General features: G+C 34.4%; 1 protein-coding gene across 1 annotated transcript in view; it reads left to right on the plus strand.

Annotated features, from left to right (window-relative positions):
- wars2 (tryptophanyl tRNA synthetase 2, mitochondrial) overlaps positions 1–2,860 on the plus strand; it is a 43,013-nt gene extending 40,153 nt beyond the window's left edge. The window contains exon 6 of the mRNA XM_030125842.1: positions 2,263–2,860. Coding sequence (XP_029981702.1) covers positions 2,263–2,711 — 449 coding nt within the window. The 3' untranslated portion in view covers positions 2,712–2,860. The remainder of the gene's footprint in view (positions 1–2,262) is intronic.
- Positions 2,861–16,319: the final 13,459 nt, after the last annotated feature.

Raw genomic sequence — 16,319 nt, forward strand, 5'->3', positions numbered from 1 at the left:
ATGTTAGTCGACTAAGTTCCATCTGTTCCAACCTGACAATTTATATTAAAATTAGGAATTATCACTAGCTTTGCAGCCCACGGTGTGAAATGACTCTGAACGGCAGGAATCGGATAGGTGTCGGAGTAAATAAAGACATTTTCCTAAATTCTAGGAGTCACAAATTTTTGCTAGTATGGCCGTGAAATGGGCATTAAATTCTGTTCTAAGTGTTCTTAAAAAGGTCTTAAAAAGTCTTCAATTTAAGTTATAGAACCATGAGAGAGAATTCAGTAAAAATTGAGTTTTTGACAAGTATTCCCTAAAACACAAACCTACTTTTATATGTAATGATGTAAAGATAAAACATTAGGATGGAGACAATTTTTTTTTTTTTACCAAATTCATTAATTGACCCAAAACAAATTCAGATAATCAGAATAATTGATGTCACAGTTAAGAGACCGATTTAAGGAGATGGAAAGGAACTCTTTATGTTTTTTTTTCTAAAATCTCATTGAAAAGTATATTTTCAAGAGAGATCTGTGATGAGAAACACAACAGCACACAATGCATACAATACAAGAAAGAAGATAATAGATTGGTCTTTATCTAAAGACACATAAATAGTTATATGTTTGTTGTGAGTAGATTAAAATGAGAAAAGAGATGTGAGCTGGTTATAGTCAGAAATGTGTAAGACGCCAAAGTTTAGAAAGAAAACACCACTCCTACACAGAACTGTCTATAAAGTCCTATTTACAGACGGTTCACAGGTTCCTTCTGGTTTTTGACGTAGTCACATACGAGGGTAAAGAAAAGCACTCGTGTCCTTTGTGATCACACTGAAGATGAATTCCATTGTGTTTTCTGTCAGCCTTTGTGAAATAAGCTGAGGAAAATATCATGTTGAAGAATCCTGATTCGTTTTGCTTGTCTGACACCGATACGTTGAGTTTTTTAATGTGGAGACTTTTGTTTGGGTGGTTCTTAAAGGCGATGCCTGGCAGCTGTAACGGAAGACAGTGTGTCCGATAGAACAGGACGTCTCTGTTCTGTAAACCAAGTCCTCTGAACTCCTGTGGAATCAGTGGAGTGTGTGTTATTATGAGTGTTGTGGTGAATTCATATGGAAGAGGAACAGAAAAGTAAAGGACACTCGTATCAATCTGTCAGTATGGTCTTTAAAACATTAGAAATATGGATTTAATGATGATAATGCAGTAAAGTTGGATTCTAAGTAAAGCTGAGTAGACTGGCTATCAGTGAAACAAATGAACAATTCAACATAACACAACAAATTATACAACATGTCAGTGTTTTTTGTATTTTTCTGATCATATTGGTTGATTTCAAAGTTAGTGATAAATAAAAATGCTGTATATTTACAACTACTGTTGGATGTATGGACTTAAAAATGAATGTTTTCTATATTTCACAATGAATGTTGCTCATGTTACATTATATATTTAAACTGATGTATTTATAAAGCCCTAAATAGCAGCATGCTGTTTAGGGCAGTTATCAGTTTCTTAATAATGTGGTCCAATAGTCACCATTAAACACTACATATACTGTATGTTTGCAGTGTTGTAAACACTTATTAGTTAAAATTTGACTCAATTTCATTTAAATATTTTAATTGTTGTTTTTTTTCCCCATTTAACTTCTACAATATTTATGTTTTTTTCTAAATTGTGTTTTTGTTTGTAATGTTTGCTTATTTGCTGTATACTCCACTTGTACATGTATCACAATAATGACTGAGAAATGCAGATATGTGGTCATGCATTTCAAAAAAAAAAAAATCTGAATTTTGTAGAAGCTATATGGGATCATCAGGGCTTAGAAAAGAATAGAAGACTATAAAACCTCTGGGACATTCTGAAGGTGTGTAATATTAAGATTATTTAAGACAATAGCATCCAGACAGTCGACCCAAGAGAGATTGAGATTTACTGAATCTAAATCACACTGATACTGACTTTATCTGCAGAAGCTGTAACGTTGTTTGTGCGTGTGTGTGTGTGTGTTTTTCAATACTGTGCACATATTTCCTGCATATTTCTTGTTAGAAATAAAGACACACGCCCGTCACAACCCTGCAAAAACAACAAAACTAAAGGCTGCCCAAGACTTTTAACAGTATAATTTGTCAACATCATTGTAAATAAATGCATCCCCTCAATGATTTTTTGATGTTATAAAAGTTGAACAGTTTTTATTGCCTATTAATGCATACTTTATTTTCATCTTTTGTCTTTGGTGAATGTCCCTCTACAGGCTCAACTCGAAAGGTCAAATCCCTCCGTGACCCCTCTGCTAAAATGTCCAAGTCCGACCCCCAGTCTATGGCAACCATCACCATAACGGACTCTCCTGACGACATCGCCCTTAAGGTCCGTCGCGCCGTCACAGACTTCACCTCAGAGGTGACCTTTGACCCGGACACTCGGCCAGGTGTGTCCAACCTGGTGACCATCCACGCCACCATGGCGATGATCAGTGTGGAGGAGGCGGTGTCCAAGGCCAGAGGGCTGGACACGGGGGAGTACAAGGGTCTGGTGACGGAGGCCATAGTCCAGAGGCTGACCCCCATCAGGGAGGAGATTCAGAGGCTGAGATCGGACCCGGGTCACCTGGAGGAGGTGCTGAGACGGGGGACACGCAGGGCTCGGGAACTGGCTGCACCCGTCCTCACTGAGGTCCGACAGAGAGTGGGCTTCAGCTGAGAGGAAGTGGACAGGAAGTGACTCCTCCGAGGTTACACCAGTGACTGTGCACATCTATTCTAGGATGGAACTTATGAAAAACACTGGGCTTCATGGTGGAACACTTCCATATTCATATCTTGAGGGATCAAGGGAAAACCTAATTCATGGAAAATGCATTTTTTGAGAAAACTAAAAAAAACTTGTTTCCTTGCAGGATGCTGTCTGTGAATAGCAATATAGTCCAAAAACAGTGCATTATTTGTTGGGTATCATTACCTCCGCCAAGGAGGTTATGTTTTTGCCAGGGTTTGTTTGTTTGTTTGTTTGTTTGTTTGTTTGTTTGTTTGTTTGTCTGTCTGTCTGTCTGTCTGTCCGTTAGTGTGCAACATAACTCAAAAAGTTATGGACAGATTTGGATGAAATTTTCAGGGTTTGTTGGAAATGGGATAAGGAAGAAATGATTAAATTTTGGTGGTGATCGGGGGTGGGGGGGCCCACAGGGGGGGCCACTGATCAGCCTTGGCGGAGGTCTGCGCTCTCCGAGTGCTTCTAGTTAACAAATAGCATTCATGCAAAAAAACATGTTTTTTTTAGTTTTCTCAAAAAATGCATTTTTCAGAAAGGTTTTGCTCTTTGGCCATCAGTCTGAACTTTCTCTTTTTTTTAGTATGATTGTTTTGTTGGAGAGTGCCACATCAGACTCGGAAATACTCATAATTTCAGCAAACTGTAAACAACCCACATCAACATGATAAATAAACCTGTGTCGCCAGTCGTATCAAACAGAATGTCTCCAAATTATGAAGGTTTTCAAGCTCACAATGGCTTCAAAGTAATGAAATATCCCATCATTTAAACAAAAAATTAATTTCACACAAGTCTTATACCAGGTCTGGACTCATAAATGATATTTGCACTTGAAAGAAATTTCAACTCACAGAAATTCTCCTAAATCACAAAAATGTGTCATTTACAAACAGATTTGTTAGTGGGAGTGGTTTTTGCATCAGACATGTGTGATCAGAGTAGCACAGAACAGACTGAGCTGCAGAATAATAGAAGAAAATACACCTTTAAATACCTGCAGCTCTTTAGAGGAAACAGCATGTCTGAGGTCCCAAATATTGATCCCTTTATCTAAATCACAGGTGTCAAACATACGGCCCGGGGGCCAAAACTGGCCCACCAAAGGTTCCAATCTGGCCCGCAAGATGAATTTACAAAGTGCAAAATGCAAAAATTACCCTGAAGATATTAACAGTCAAGGGCATCAAACTCAAAAATAACAGCATAATAACCTAGAAATAATGACTCCAAATTTTCTTCTTGGTTTAATGTGAAAAAAAACAATATATTATGCCTGTAAATAATGGCAACACCAGTTTTTTCTCTTTGATTTATTGCAAAGAACATTAAATTCTGATATCCTTTAACATGAAAATGTCAATAACCTGAACAAATATGAACAACCTGGAATGTCTAAAGAAAAATAAGTGCAATTTTAACAATATTCTGCCTGTTTTGTGTCTTGGTAGATCTGATCTGTAATGCACATGATGGAATCATAAGTTGAGGCATAATATTGATAAAATTGTACTTATTTTTCTTCTGAAATTTCAGTTTTTTCAGGGTTTTCACATCTTTTTTGTTTTGGATAGAAATAGTTTCATCATTTAATGTTATTTTTTGCGCTAAAAAATTTGGAGTTGTCATTATTTATAGGTTATTATGCTATAATTTTACTGGTCTGGCCCGCTGGAGATCAAATTGGGCTGAATATGGCCCCTGAAAGAAAATGAGTTTGACACCCCTGACCTAAATGATCACTTATGCATTTACAGACACAGTTTCATTAAACCCAATTCAAATCATTCTGATTAGACATTGTATCTTAAAGCTGCAGCACTTAACCAGTTTTTTTAGTATCACTGAGTGAAAAACCCATATTTCTCTTTCAGCTTATTTTAATTTAAATGATCTGAGAGGAAATGAAACCTCTGCATCTACTCCTTCCCTTTGTTTTCTGCAGAAACTCTAGTCCACATGACAGGTGTTTTCAGACAGGTGTGGGGGTGGGAGGGTTAAGCATGGGATTGACAGCTGTAATGACTGATTTCTGATCAGATTCTGTCAGATGTGACTTGATTCTGCTGCTCTACCTGGTGTCTTGACGTGAATGTTCTGTGAAGTGGCTGCCAAGGGAAGGTGTATTTGTATTTTTTCCTGTAATTTTTGCTGCTCTTAGCTTCATCTGTTTACACTGGTTAGAAATGGTCTGATAAAGTGTGTGTTCACAGGCTCCAAAGGGTTTAATCACAATAGAACTGAAGCGGAGCATCTAATCTGGAAGAATTATAACACAAGGCGACTTCTTTCATCTTTCCAGCAGTTGTGATTTGATTGACGGTTTGAGCAGCTCATTCTTTCTTTTTTTCTCCCTTTTTGACCTTGGAAACTTTGAACAGTCTTTCATATTTTTAAGAACTCCAACAAAAAAGCAAAAACTGATGATTTTTGTCCATTTGTTGTGTTTCATGCCATGGTTCCGTCTCTTCTGGAGACAGTTTACTGTCCTGATAAGATTGGTGGAATGAGGCGATAATATGAGACATTTTTATTCTGATTACATTATTATTATTATTATTATTATTATTGTTATTATTCCTCCAGTATCCCATCCAGCAAGGCCCTTACTAAGCATCAGGTGTGCCTTTTTGGCACACTTGTGGAATAATGCCAAAAAAAATTTCATACAGTTTGTTTTTAATTCTTTTACACTTTTTTCTATTTCGTCAACTCGAGCCGTAAATAAAAATAGCAAATACTCAATAGTTGTCACATTTTTTAACCCTTAAAATGCTGTGTTTGTAATGTAAACAAACCATTTTTTTTGGATGCAAAAAACACAAAAAATATTTTTTTTTCAATATACTACATAAAAAGTGGATCACATATTATTTGATTTTTGCAGCCTGACATATGTCAATGATTAACAGAAACATTGGTTAATTTCCATAATTATTTTTGGCGCTAGGTCAAATGTTCAAAAATACTAGCATCTGTCACCAAGTGTGCATAAAATGCACACCTATCAATCAAACCATTAAATATTATATATGATGTATTTTTCTGCTCTAATTTGATTTTATTTTAGTAAATCAAGGTCAGCCCTAATCCTACATATCAAATGGAAGAAATAGTGCGTTTTAGGCACACTTGGGAGACAGATGCTAGTCTTGTAATTTTCTTTTGTTTACAATGTGCAAATTTTAGTTGGTGGCCGGAATGTTAAAGATCATGCAAAAATGAACAACTTTTGAATTCTAACCTTATTTAAATTGCGAAAAATAATATGAAGTTTTTTAACACAAAGTGCGAAGTGTTCCTAAAAGGCGCATCCGGAAACTGGAGGGTTGTTGTTATTATTATCATTATTATTATTATTATTATTATTATTGTCCCTGTAAACACAGGTACTGACCTCAGTTTTTCTACTCACAATGCATCACAAATACAACTACATTTATTATAAGAGGAGGCAAGATCATCATACAGACTTGAAACAAAAATTAGGGACCAACTCAGGCTGACATACATCCTGTTTAAACCTCTATTTAAAGCAGGTGTAAAAAAGTATAATGAAATAATGATCTCATATAGTTTTACACAAACACTATGTTTAATTTTTCTTTCACGCTAATAACTTATATGGCCCACGATATGACGATGTATCATGCCATTTCATGTTCTGCACTACTGCTTAACCCATAAAGACCCAAACAGCCACAGACGACCAAAAGCATCTACTGATCTAAAATGTTTAATAACTTCTGAAACCAGTAATCGTATCAATCCATGTAAATAATTGGTGTAAAATACAGTTTGTCATCTTTTCATGGTCATCAGATATGACCCATTTGGACGTTCAGAGGCTCCGTAGTTACCATGGAAACACCGTCATCTTCTACAGCATTGATTCACCAGTAAAACCCATGGAGTTGGATCAATCACAGTGGATGGAGGCACTTGGTTTATGTTCATTTAATGGTATATTTTCCTGAAAAAGTCACTTTTTCTTAAGTTTTCTCTGTTTTGAATATAATAACCATTAACTTTAATCTTAGCTTTTATGAACATCTACACGACCAATACATTAAATATAGGAAAATACCTGATGTTCACTGAAAAAAACACAAAATACAAAGGATAATGTCATAATAAATGGTGATAAATCACTAAAGGAAAGTTCAATGTAGAGAGAAAAAGATTTTGAACTGCCACAAAAGTAGCTCTGGGTCTTTATGGGTTAATTCACTGTTTTATGTCATTTCCTCATTTGGATGACAATTAATATTCTTCTACACACACATGCGACACAAACCAATGGGGAGGAAAGATAATGTGATACAGAACAGGAGAATGACAGCGAGCTGCAGAGACACAACGAGGAGCTCGTATCTGAAAGAGGTGATAGTTGTGTCATGTGGATGTGGTTTAAGTACAGGTTTATTATGCTGTAAACCGGTCAACACAACAGACACAAGTCAATTCAACCAAATGCACAAGAATCCTATCAAACATTGAAGAAAGAGTGAATGGAAAAGAGCCTCAAAAACTCAGACACATGATTAAAAAAAAAAAAAAAAACTACACACAATGATATTTGCATCTTTTGCCACATATTTAATCAAGGAAACACAAAAGTTGTAAACAGAAGTAGAAAAAGAAGCAAATAAATGCAAGTAGCTGTTATTAGTCAATATACAGTACTGTGCAAAAGTCTTGGAATACCATCAGGTTTGCTGTTTTTCAACATTCTAATGACCACACATGCATCTCACCCTCTAAAGGTGGTGGGAAATTAATTTTCCTATGGGGCCACATGAGAAACTTTGACAGTTATAAGGGCTGGATCAATACACTTGCAGCTCTACTCAGTATATATCTCTCTATATACTTTACTATAATATAAAAACAGTAAATGCAGTAATACAACGATAAAATGAAAATGTGGCACACAGAATACGATTTAATGAACATTCATGTGCAAGATCAGCTCCACATTAACTTTACATGAAAAACTATAAATGCATCCAGGTTTGTTTGCATATTTCAGTTCCTTTTCTTTTTCTATACCTCTGACTTAAATAAAGAAATACATAGAAGTTCATGTCTTGTTAAAAACTCTGTGTTCTGAATCAATCTTTCTTTTTTTGGTGTTAGCTGACATATTCATGCGTTGAAACTGACCAACAAACCAATCAGTGCATAAGCCTTATGCTATGTACAGAAAGTACATGTGAAAAAATGTTCATTTAGCAGATCCTGCAAAATAAAAGCAGTGGCATTGTATTGGTTGCGTCTGTTACGATGATATATATTTGCATTGACTTTTAATTTGCCAGTGACCCCGTGCAGGCCAGTTAGGGTCAGCTATTGGGCCGTACAATACCCAGGTCTGCTCTAATCAATATATACGCAACGTGAATGTACACTAAAAATGTAAACAGCATTAAAGCAGAGAAATTTCTGTAAAACATGAATATTATACAAATATAATAGATATATAATAGAATAAAAGGCAGATCAAATATGTAGATCAGGGGTGTCAAACTCATTTTAGTTTAGGGGCCACATTCAGCTGAATCTGATCTTCAGTGGGGCGGACCAGTAAAATAAGAACAGTGAAAAAAGTAAAATTACATTATGACAATGTTTATATCTACATCATTTCCTTAAAAAACTGAATAATGTTGAACAACTTGAAATGTCTTAAGAAAAACAAGACCAGTTTTAACAATATTCTGCATCAGTTTATCATTTACACATGTGCATTACAACTTACATTACAATTACAAATACACAAAACATTTAGTAACAGGTACAATACTGATATCATAGCATTTACTTTTGTCAAGACATTTCACATTGTTCATATTTCTTCAGGTTATTCACATTTTTTGTAAAAGGATAGTTTGTTAATGTAAACATTTTCATGCAATTTTACTTTTTTACACTAAAATAACGATAAAATCTGCAGTTGTCATTATTTATAGGTTATTATAATAGTATTTTACTGGTCTGACCCAATTGAGATCTAATTGGTTTATATGTGTATGTATGAAACTTGAATTAAAATGATCTTTACACTATTGATTGTTAGTATCTTCAGTGTAATTTTTGCATTTCACAAATTCATCCTACGGGCCGAATTGGACCCTTTGGTGGGCCGGATTTGGCCTCTGGGCCACATGTTTGACACCTGTGATGTAGATCCTTTAAGAAAATTACTACACAGCCGGATAATGAGTTCCATATCGAATCCAAATACAGGTCACACCAAAACACTGACATTTACCTGTGAGAGCTATTTAGGTGTCTTTTTTTTTTATGTGCATGTATTTCTTGCATTTTCATGTATCAAACCCCTTTCGCCCTATCAGCTCACCCACGGGCCGAAAAAATTATATTAATATTCATCTACTATAAAAATGTAATAAATCAGGACAATGGATATTTTTTTCAACTTTTGCTCAAAGTTTAGACCCTAATGTTAATAAAAGTACATCAAAAGTGTATTTTAGTTCAAACTTTAATGTTCAAACATGATTTTTAATTTTTGTGGGGTGAAATATACGCTATTAAAAATCTCCGACACGAACAATTAATTTATGCATATCATCGTCAGTCCAGCCGAAAAAAAACAGGCGAGGATAAAAAATTCTAATTTCTCTTTTAGTTTGTTACAGTTTACTCAGGCATAGTAATGGATACAATATTTTAGACAATGGGAATAGATTCTGTGAGGTCTCTAAATGTCCATAGACACCAACAACATCCATATGAAGCTTATTATTAAAGGTATTATAAGTAATTCTTCATTTACTTTGGGTATGTCTTTTTAGGCGTTTTTCCCCTGAAATTATGGTCAGGGATAAACAGGTAAAATACTGCTGAAAATAAGAGAAGCGTACTCATTAGAACCCTGCAACAACAACAAAGCTAAAGCCAACCTGTGACTTTTACGCATTAATATGAATCTGATATGCATATGTGTCTGGATTCGAGACTTTTGGTCAATATCAAGTGTTTCTCAATAACCTCTACTATGTGTTAGTGTTATGGAACCACACACACACACTCTGATGGGACGTAAAGTACAAGTAGCATAAAAGTCACATGTATCAGATCTATCTTTGTAATGAAGTTTATAACCCATTATGGATATTTGTACATACTGAAGCTGCTTATATTTAGTTTTTAGTTTAGACTTATGGAGTATGTTTACTCCATTGGATCATTCTGAGACAAAGACACAACATTATAATCACTGTGAAATATAACATCCTGTAGTAGACTCTGTAATGCAGTGCAGACAGTGTAGGAGTACACAGGAAAAAGTACTGAGCAGTTTTTCCAGAATCAAAAATATTTCCCTCAAAAAGAATAAATTTAGCTCTATATTGAGTTTGGAGAGCTCTACCCATAGACGAACTTTTACTGTTTTTAGAGAGGGACGAAATGTTATCTGAGTAAAATTTTCTTCAATTTGAGTAAATTTTACTCGGGCAAATTTTCTATGTAATAAGAAGGAATATTCTCTTGAACAAAATGAAATAATTGGGATAGATAGATAGATAGATAGATAGATAGATAGATAGATAGATAGATAGATAGATAGATAGATAGATAGATAGATAGATAGATAGATAGATAGATAGATAGATAGATAGATAGATAGATAGATAGATAGATAGATAGATAGATAGATAGATAGATGTACTTTATTCATCCCAAACTAGGAGAATTATATAATATAACACAAGTATCATCCGGACTGTAACATTAAAAGTTCATGTGCATGTTCTGTGTAATGAGATCAAACATGGAAACAGTATTTTCTGCCCAAGTACGACATAAAACCCAAACACTGAATATGTGTAGTCACACTTTCAGCTTTCAGACACAAATTTAAGTTCTCTCCTCTTCGTCTTTCTGTTAAAGGTGACTGTAGAACACCAGGTTTTCCATAATGAACGTCCAGCTGCTCTTTTCTTTAGGCTGTCCTATGTGTTTACAACAGTATGCTGTCATTTACAGTCCAATAATCAGTGTGCACTATCACCAACAATAACAGCTGTCTGCTCCATTTGTCTGTTTTACTGAACTTACTGATGATTTCACAGTAAATAAGGATAGTGACAGTGACGTGTTTCATTCTCATCACATGCAAATTGATTTTATTTTTTAATAGTATTCTTTCATTCTCCCTTTACTTTCTCTTACCTCTTTTATTTACCCCATTATTTGTTTCAATTCCTCCATTTCATTTTTTTTTTTGCATTTATTTTTGCTTTTTATTGGTTGTTTCACTTCTATATTTAACATCCTTTTTATTTAACTCCTCCTTTCCTCTGTTGTCATTTCTTATCTCTTTTTCCTTCTTACTTTTCTCCTTTTTAGTGTCAAATCTTTCCCTTTTTCTCATTCTTGATTATTTTCCACCTTTTTGACAATTTCATGTAGTCTTTTGTATATGATTTATATTTGTTTGGATTCATTTTACAGCTGCATTTTAAGTGCATGTTGCATTTTATTGCAGTCCATTCATATACTGTTGGTGGTTTAACCTACAGCGATGAATCATATTCTAAAAGATCATCATTTTTCTGAAAACCACATATGCCTCAGACGTCAACCTTCCATGGGTTTTCAGCTTTGGCACAATATTTTAGAAGCTGATCCAAGAGGGTTTTATTTAGTTTAAGAAAGATGATGGTTTTAACCCTTTCATGCATAGTGGTCAGCTAATCTCCAGCTGTTCTCTTGTATATTCATGGGTTTTGTCATTTTAGTTGCATATCAGCGAACACAGTGGACACTTATGCATAATCCCAAACACTGCAATTCATACCATTACTGTAACTTTGTTGTTCTTGACAAACCTAATCTGCAGTGACATATTTGAGTGTAAATCAATTGCTTATGTTTATTAGACTATAAATAATAGTTTTCTTAAACAAAAAGATTTTTTTTGCATAATATTTCCATGAAGTGAGTAATAACTAGTATTAACCCTTTCATGCATGAATTATGAGAACCTTAATGGGTCAAAACGCAGTAATGTCCCATCAGAGAGTGAACTTTAATTGATTGCCATTCCAACATTTATTTTAATATAAAGTAGCTCATTGTTTTGGATAATCCCTTATGGTCCAACTAAAGCAAAAGTGAATTCAAAAGTAAAAATGTGGGTTAAATTGTCTCTAAAATGTCCCTTCAGAGAGATTTTGAATACCGTTTTTTGACCCTAATCAAGATATTTTTCCTGAGTGTTTTTTTTTTTTTTTTTTTTTTTTTTTTTTACCTTTATTTAACCAGGAAAACCTCATTGAGATTAAGAATCTCTTTTTCAAGAGTGTCCTGGCCAAGACAGGCAGCAGTACATTAAATAGTTACAGACAGACTTCCATACATAAAACGAATACACAAAAAACACACAGACAAGTCAAATCTTCCAAAGGCAACTCTTCAAAAAGTGCTCATGAAATGTAGACAAAAGTGTGTCAGATAAAACATCTGCAGCCAGATATCTCCCTCTCTAAGTTGTACAACGTCCTCTTAAAAGTGTCCAATGAAACCAGTTCAGTTTCAGGTCTTTTTGTGGTTCATTCCAGGTGAATGGGGCCGCATACCTGAAGGCCTTTTTCCCCTGTTCAGTTCTAACTTTAGGAACAGACAACAAGAACAGATCCTGAGAACGCAGATTATAAGCGTCTGTGGTTCTGTGGTTTTTATTCCTCTTTAGGCATGAAAAATACAATGTGATTGAAAAATTTTTTATGAACCTATTTTTCAGGGAGTTGCAAAAATATTCACTCAGCTAGACATCATGCATTGAATTTTTGAAGCTAAGAAACATGTATTTGCTGATACACTGTGAAAAGTATGAAATAATTTTTTTTAATGCCGCTAATCTGGTGTTTTGTCACATTTTAACATATTCTAATATTAGTTATTTCTCAGTTTATGGAGATAATATGCAAAATAAACTTTTTTTTTTTGAAGAAAAATTGTTAATTACAGTCTATTAACAATAACAAGCAATTGATTTACACTCAAAAATGTCACTATAGATCAGATTTATTAAGAACAGCAAAGTTTACAGTAATGGTATGAATTGCAGTGAATGGGATGATGCATAAGCGTCCACTGTGTTGGCTGATACGGAACTAAAACAGTAAAATCCATGAATATACAAGAGAACAGCTGTAGAATAACTGTCCACTGGAGTGACCAGTATGCATGAAAGGGTTTAAGTACGTTAAAATGTGAGAAAACATCAGATTAGCTGCATTAAAAATGTTTCATTTCATCGTTTTCACACATATCACTTTCTGATATTTTGTTTTAAATACATGTTTCTTTGCTTCAAAAATTAAACACATAGTGTCCCGCTGAGTGGACATGTAACTCCATGAAAAACGGGTTCATTAAAAAAAATTCAACCACATTGTTTTTTCCTGCCTAGAGAGGAATGAAAACACTCAGGAAAAAAAAAATCTTGATTAAGGTTCTCATAATGCCTGCATGAAAGGATTAAAATCAGCCCATCAAGTTTTATTTTACCACAAACATTCTATATCAACACATTTGGAGTTAAAAGTACAATATTTGCCTCTGAGACTTCATGGAGAAGGAGGAGAAAGCTGCGTAAAATGATAAGAGATCTAGTGCGTCAAATTTGCACTTCGAGTACCTGCGTAAAAGTACTCAGTTACATCCCCCCACTGTTAAAAATCCACTGTGCTCTAGTATTTCTGCAGGATGTGCCTCAGAGGTCAACCTTCCATGGGCTTTCAGCTTTGGCACAATATTTTAGAAGTGGATCCAAGAGGGGGTTTTATTTAGTTTAAGAAGGATGATGGTTTTAAAATCAGCCCATAAAGGTTTATATTATCACAAACATTCCATATCAACACATTTGGAGTAAAAAGTACAATATTTGCTTCTGAGACTTAATGGAGAAGGAGGAGAAAGCTGCGTAAAATGGTAAGAGATCTAGTGCGTCAAATTTGCACTTCGAGTACCTGCGTAAAAGTACTCAGTTACATCCCCCCACTGTTCAAACTCCACTGTGCTCTAGTATTTCTGCAGGATGTGTCTCTCCCACTGTGGGACTGTGCTGTGGTTTTTCCATCTCGCTGTTTACCTGGGAACAGAGCGTATCCCCGCTCCGTTTATTTCCCATCGGTGCTTTTTTTTTTTCTGTTGGCATAAGCAGCTGACAGACTATAAATAAAAATATATAGACTACATATACACACGGCACCAGGCTGTAAATCATGTGGAGTTGTTGAGACCACAGCTTTATGTCAGGTCTGTTTGACAAATACATGTTCCTGCTAAAATGAGACAGCGGTGATATCGCTGCGGTGGAATAAGTAGCTCCGGTTTTAATGCGAGAGTGTTTTATGCGCCAAAGTGAAAAAAAAAAAATAAAAAAATTAATAGAGTCATAATAAATGTTACTTTTTAAAGAAATCGTAGTAAATGGAAATCGTGTCACGGAAAAACTGAAAACGAGACGTTTTACTGATGTTGAACTTAGGCCGTGTCCATGAAATGAGCAGAATAGGAAACTATAAACCCCCAGCCTCTTAACCCACCTCCACATATTATCACTATTTACGCACGGACCTGCAAGTGTGCGTCTGAGCAGTTAATGCGCACTTGAATTTGTCAGGATTTATCCTCATCTAACAGTAAAAATTTATAGTTGTGTCGTTTTATGCGCAATTGGACGCAATAAAATACTGTTTACTTGCAAACTCCAGAAAATCAGACTAATATAATCCAAAGTCTGATCTGTTTTGCATTTAATTCCGTTAGTTCCTCTCGTCCTTTTTTTTTTCCTGATTTACTTTTAACCGGGTCGTTTTTCCAAAAGGGTCGTCACCAGTCCATCTGAGGATCACCGCGCCTATTTTTATTCAGGGTAAATATATGCTTGTGTGTGTGTGTGTGTGTGTGTGTGTGTGTGTGTGTGTGTGTGTGTGTGTGTGTGTGTGTGTGTGTCCATTGTCGAAACAAATTTCTACTGTGTATTGTCTTAGTCTGTTGTGTTTAATTTAAGTAAAGATGAAAAATAACATCCATAACCTGGTCCTTTTTACAGACGCATACAGTTCTGTGTGTGGATGCGATTACGCGTAATTGTCAGTCCAAGATAAATCTGTTCCACCCTTTAAAATAACTGGAGAAACATTAAAAAAATAATATGTATTACACTTTTTTTTCTTTTCTATCAATGTGCCAAAGTACTTTTACTCACACACCGAAATTAGTACAAATTATAGGTAGTTGTACATTGTTTTTTAACCCTTTCATGCATGAATTATGAGAACCATAGTCAATATTTTTGTTTTTATTCCTCTTTAGGCATGAAAAAAACGATGCAGTTGAAATTTTTTAATGAGCCTATTTTTCATGGAGTTCCAAAAATGTCCACTCAGTTGGACACCATCTGTTTAATTTCTGAAGCAAAGAAACATGTATTTAAAACCCATCACCAGAAAGTGATATACTGTGTGAAAACTATGAAATAGAAACATCTTTAATTCTAATCTGATGTTTTCTTACATTTTAACATACTCTAATACTAGTTATTACTCAGTGCATAGAGATAATTTGTAAAAAAAAAAAAAAAAAAAAAAAAAAAAAAAAAGAACTTTTTGTGCAACAAAATGTTTAATTACAGTCCAATAACAACTAGCAGTTGATTTACATTCAGACATGTTACTGCAGATCAGGTTTATCAAGAACAGCTGTCCGCTGTGTTGGCTGATATGGAACTAAAACAACAAAACCCATGAATATACAAGAGAACACCTGGAGAATAGCTGTCCACTGGGGTGACCACTATGCATGAAAGGGTTAAGGCACTTTATACTTACACTACACTATATCTCTGAGGAAAACACAAGAGGTGCATTATATATATATATATATATATATATATATATATATATATATATATATATATATATATATATATATATATATATATATATATATTTTTTTTTTTTTTTTTTTTTTTTTTTTTTTTTTTCCCCATCACGTCTAATGTGCTGAACTTCAGTACAAATTTAACCCTTTCATGCATGAATTATGAGACCCTTAATCAAGACTTTTTTTTTTTCCTGAGTGTTTTTATTCCTCTTTAGGCATGAAAAAAACATGCCTAAAGAAAATAATCATATGAACCTATTTTTCATGGAGTTGCAAAAATGTCCACTCAGCTGGACACCATGTGTTTAATTTTTGAAGCAAAGAAACATGTATTTACTGATTTATTGTGTGAAAACTATGAAATAAAAACATTTTTAATGCTTATTGTAGGTAATTCATTTATTAGACAGGGATAGTTGTTTGTTTACCTGCTTTACTAGTTTGTCTGATAAATGAATTTTCTACAATAATTATATGTGGAAGACAGTATGAACCTTTACCAGATATGTTTAATGATACTAATCTGATGTTTTCTCATAATTTAACATGATAATACCAGTCATTACTCAATTCATGGAGATATAATGCAAAAAAAAACAACAACTTTTGTTAAAA

Source organism: Sphaeramia orbicularis, chromosome 21, assembly GCF_902148855.1.
Source record: "Sphaeramia orbicularis chromosome 21, fSphaOr1.1, whole genome shotgun sequence".
Lineage (NCBI taxonomy): Eukaryota > Metazoa > Chordata > Actinopteri > Kurtiformes > Apogonidae > Sphaeramia > Sphaeramia orbicularis.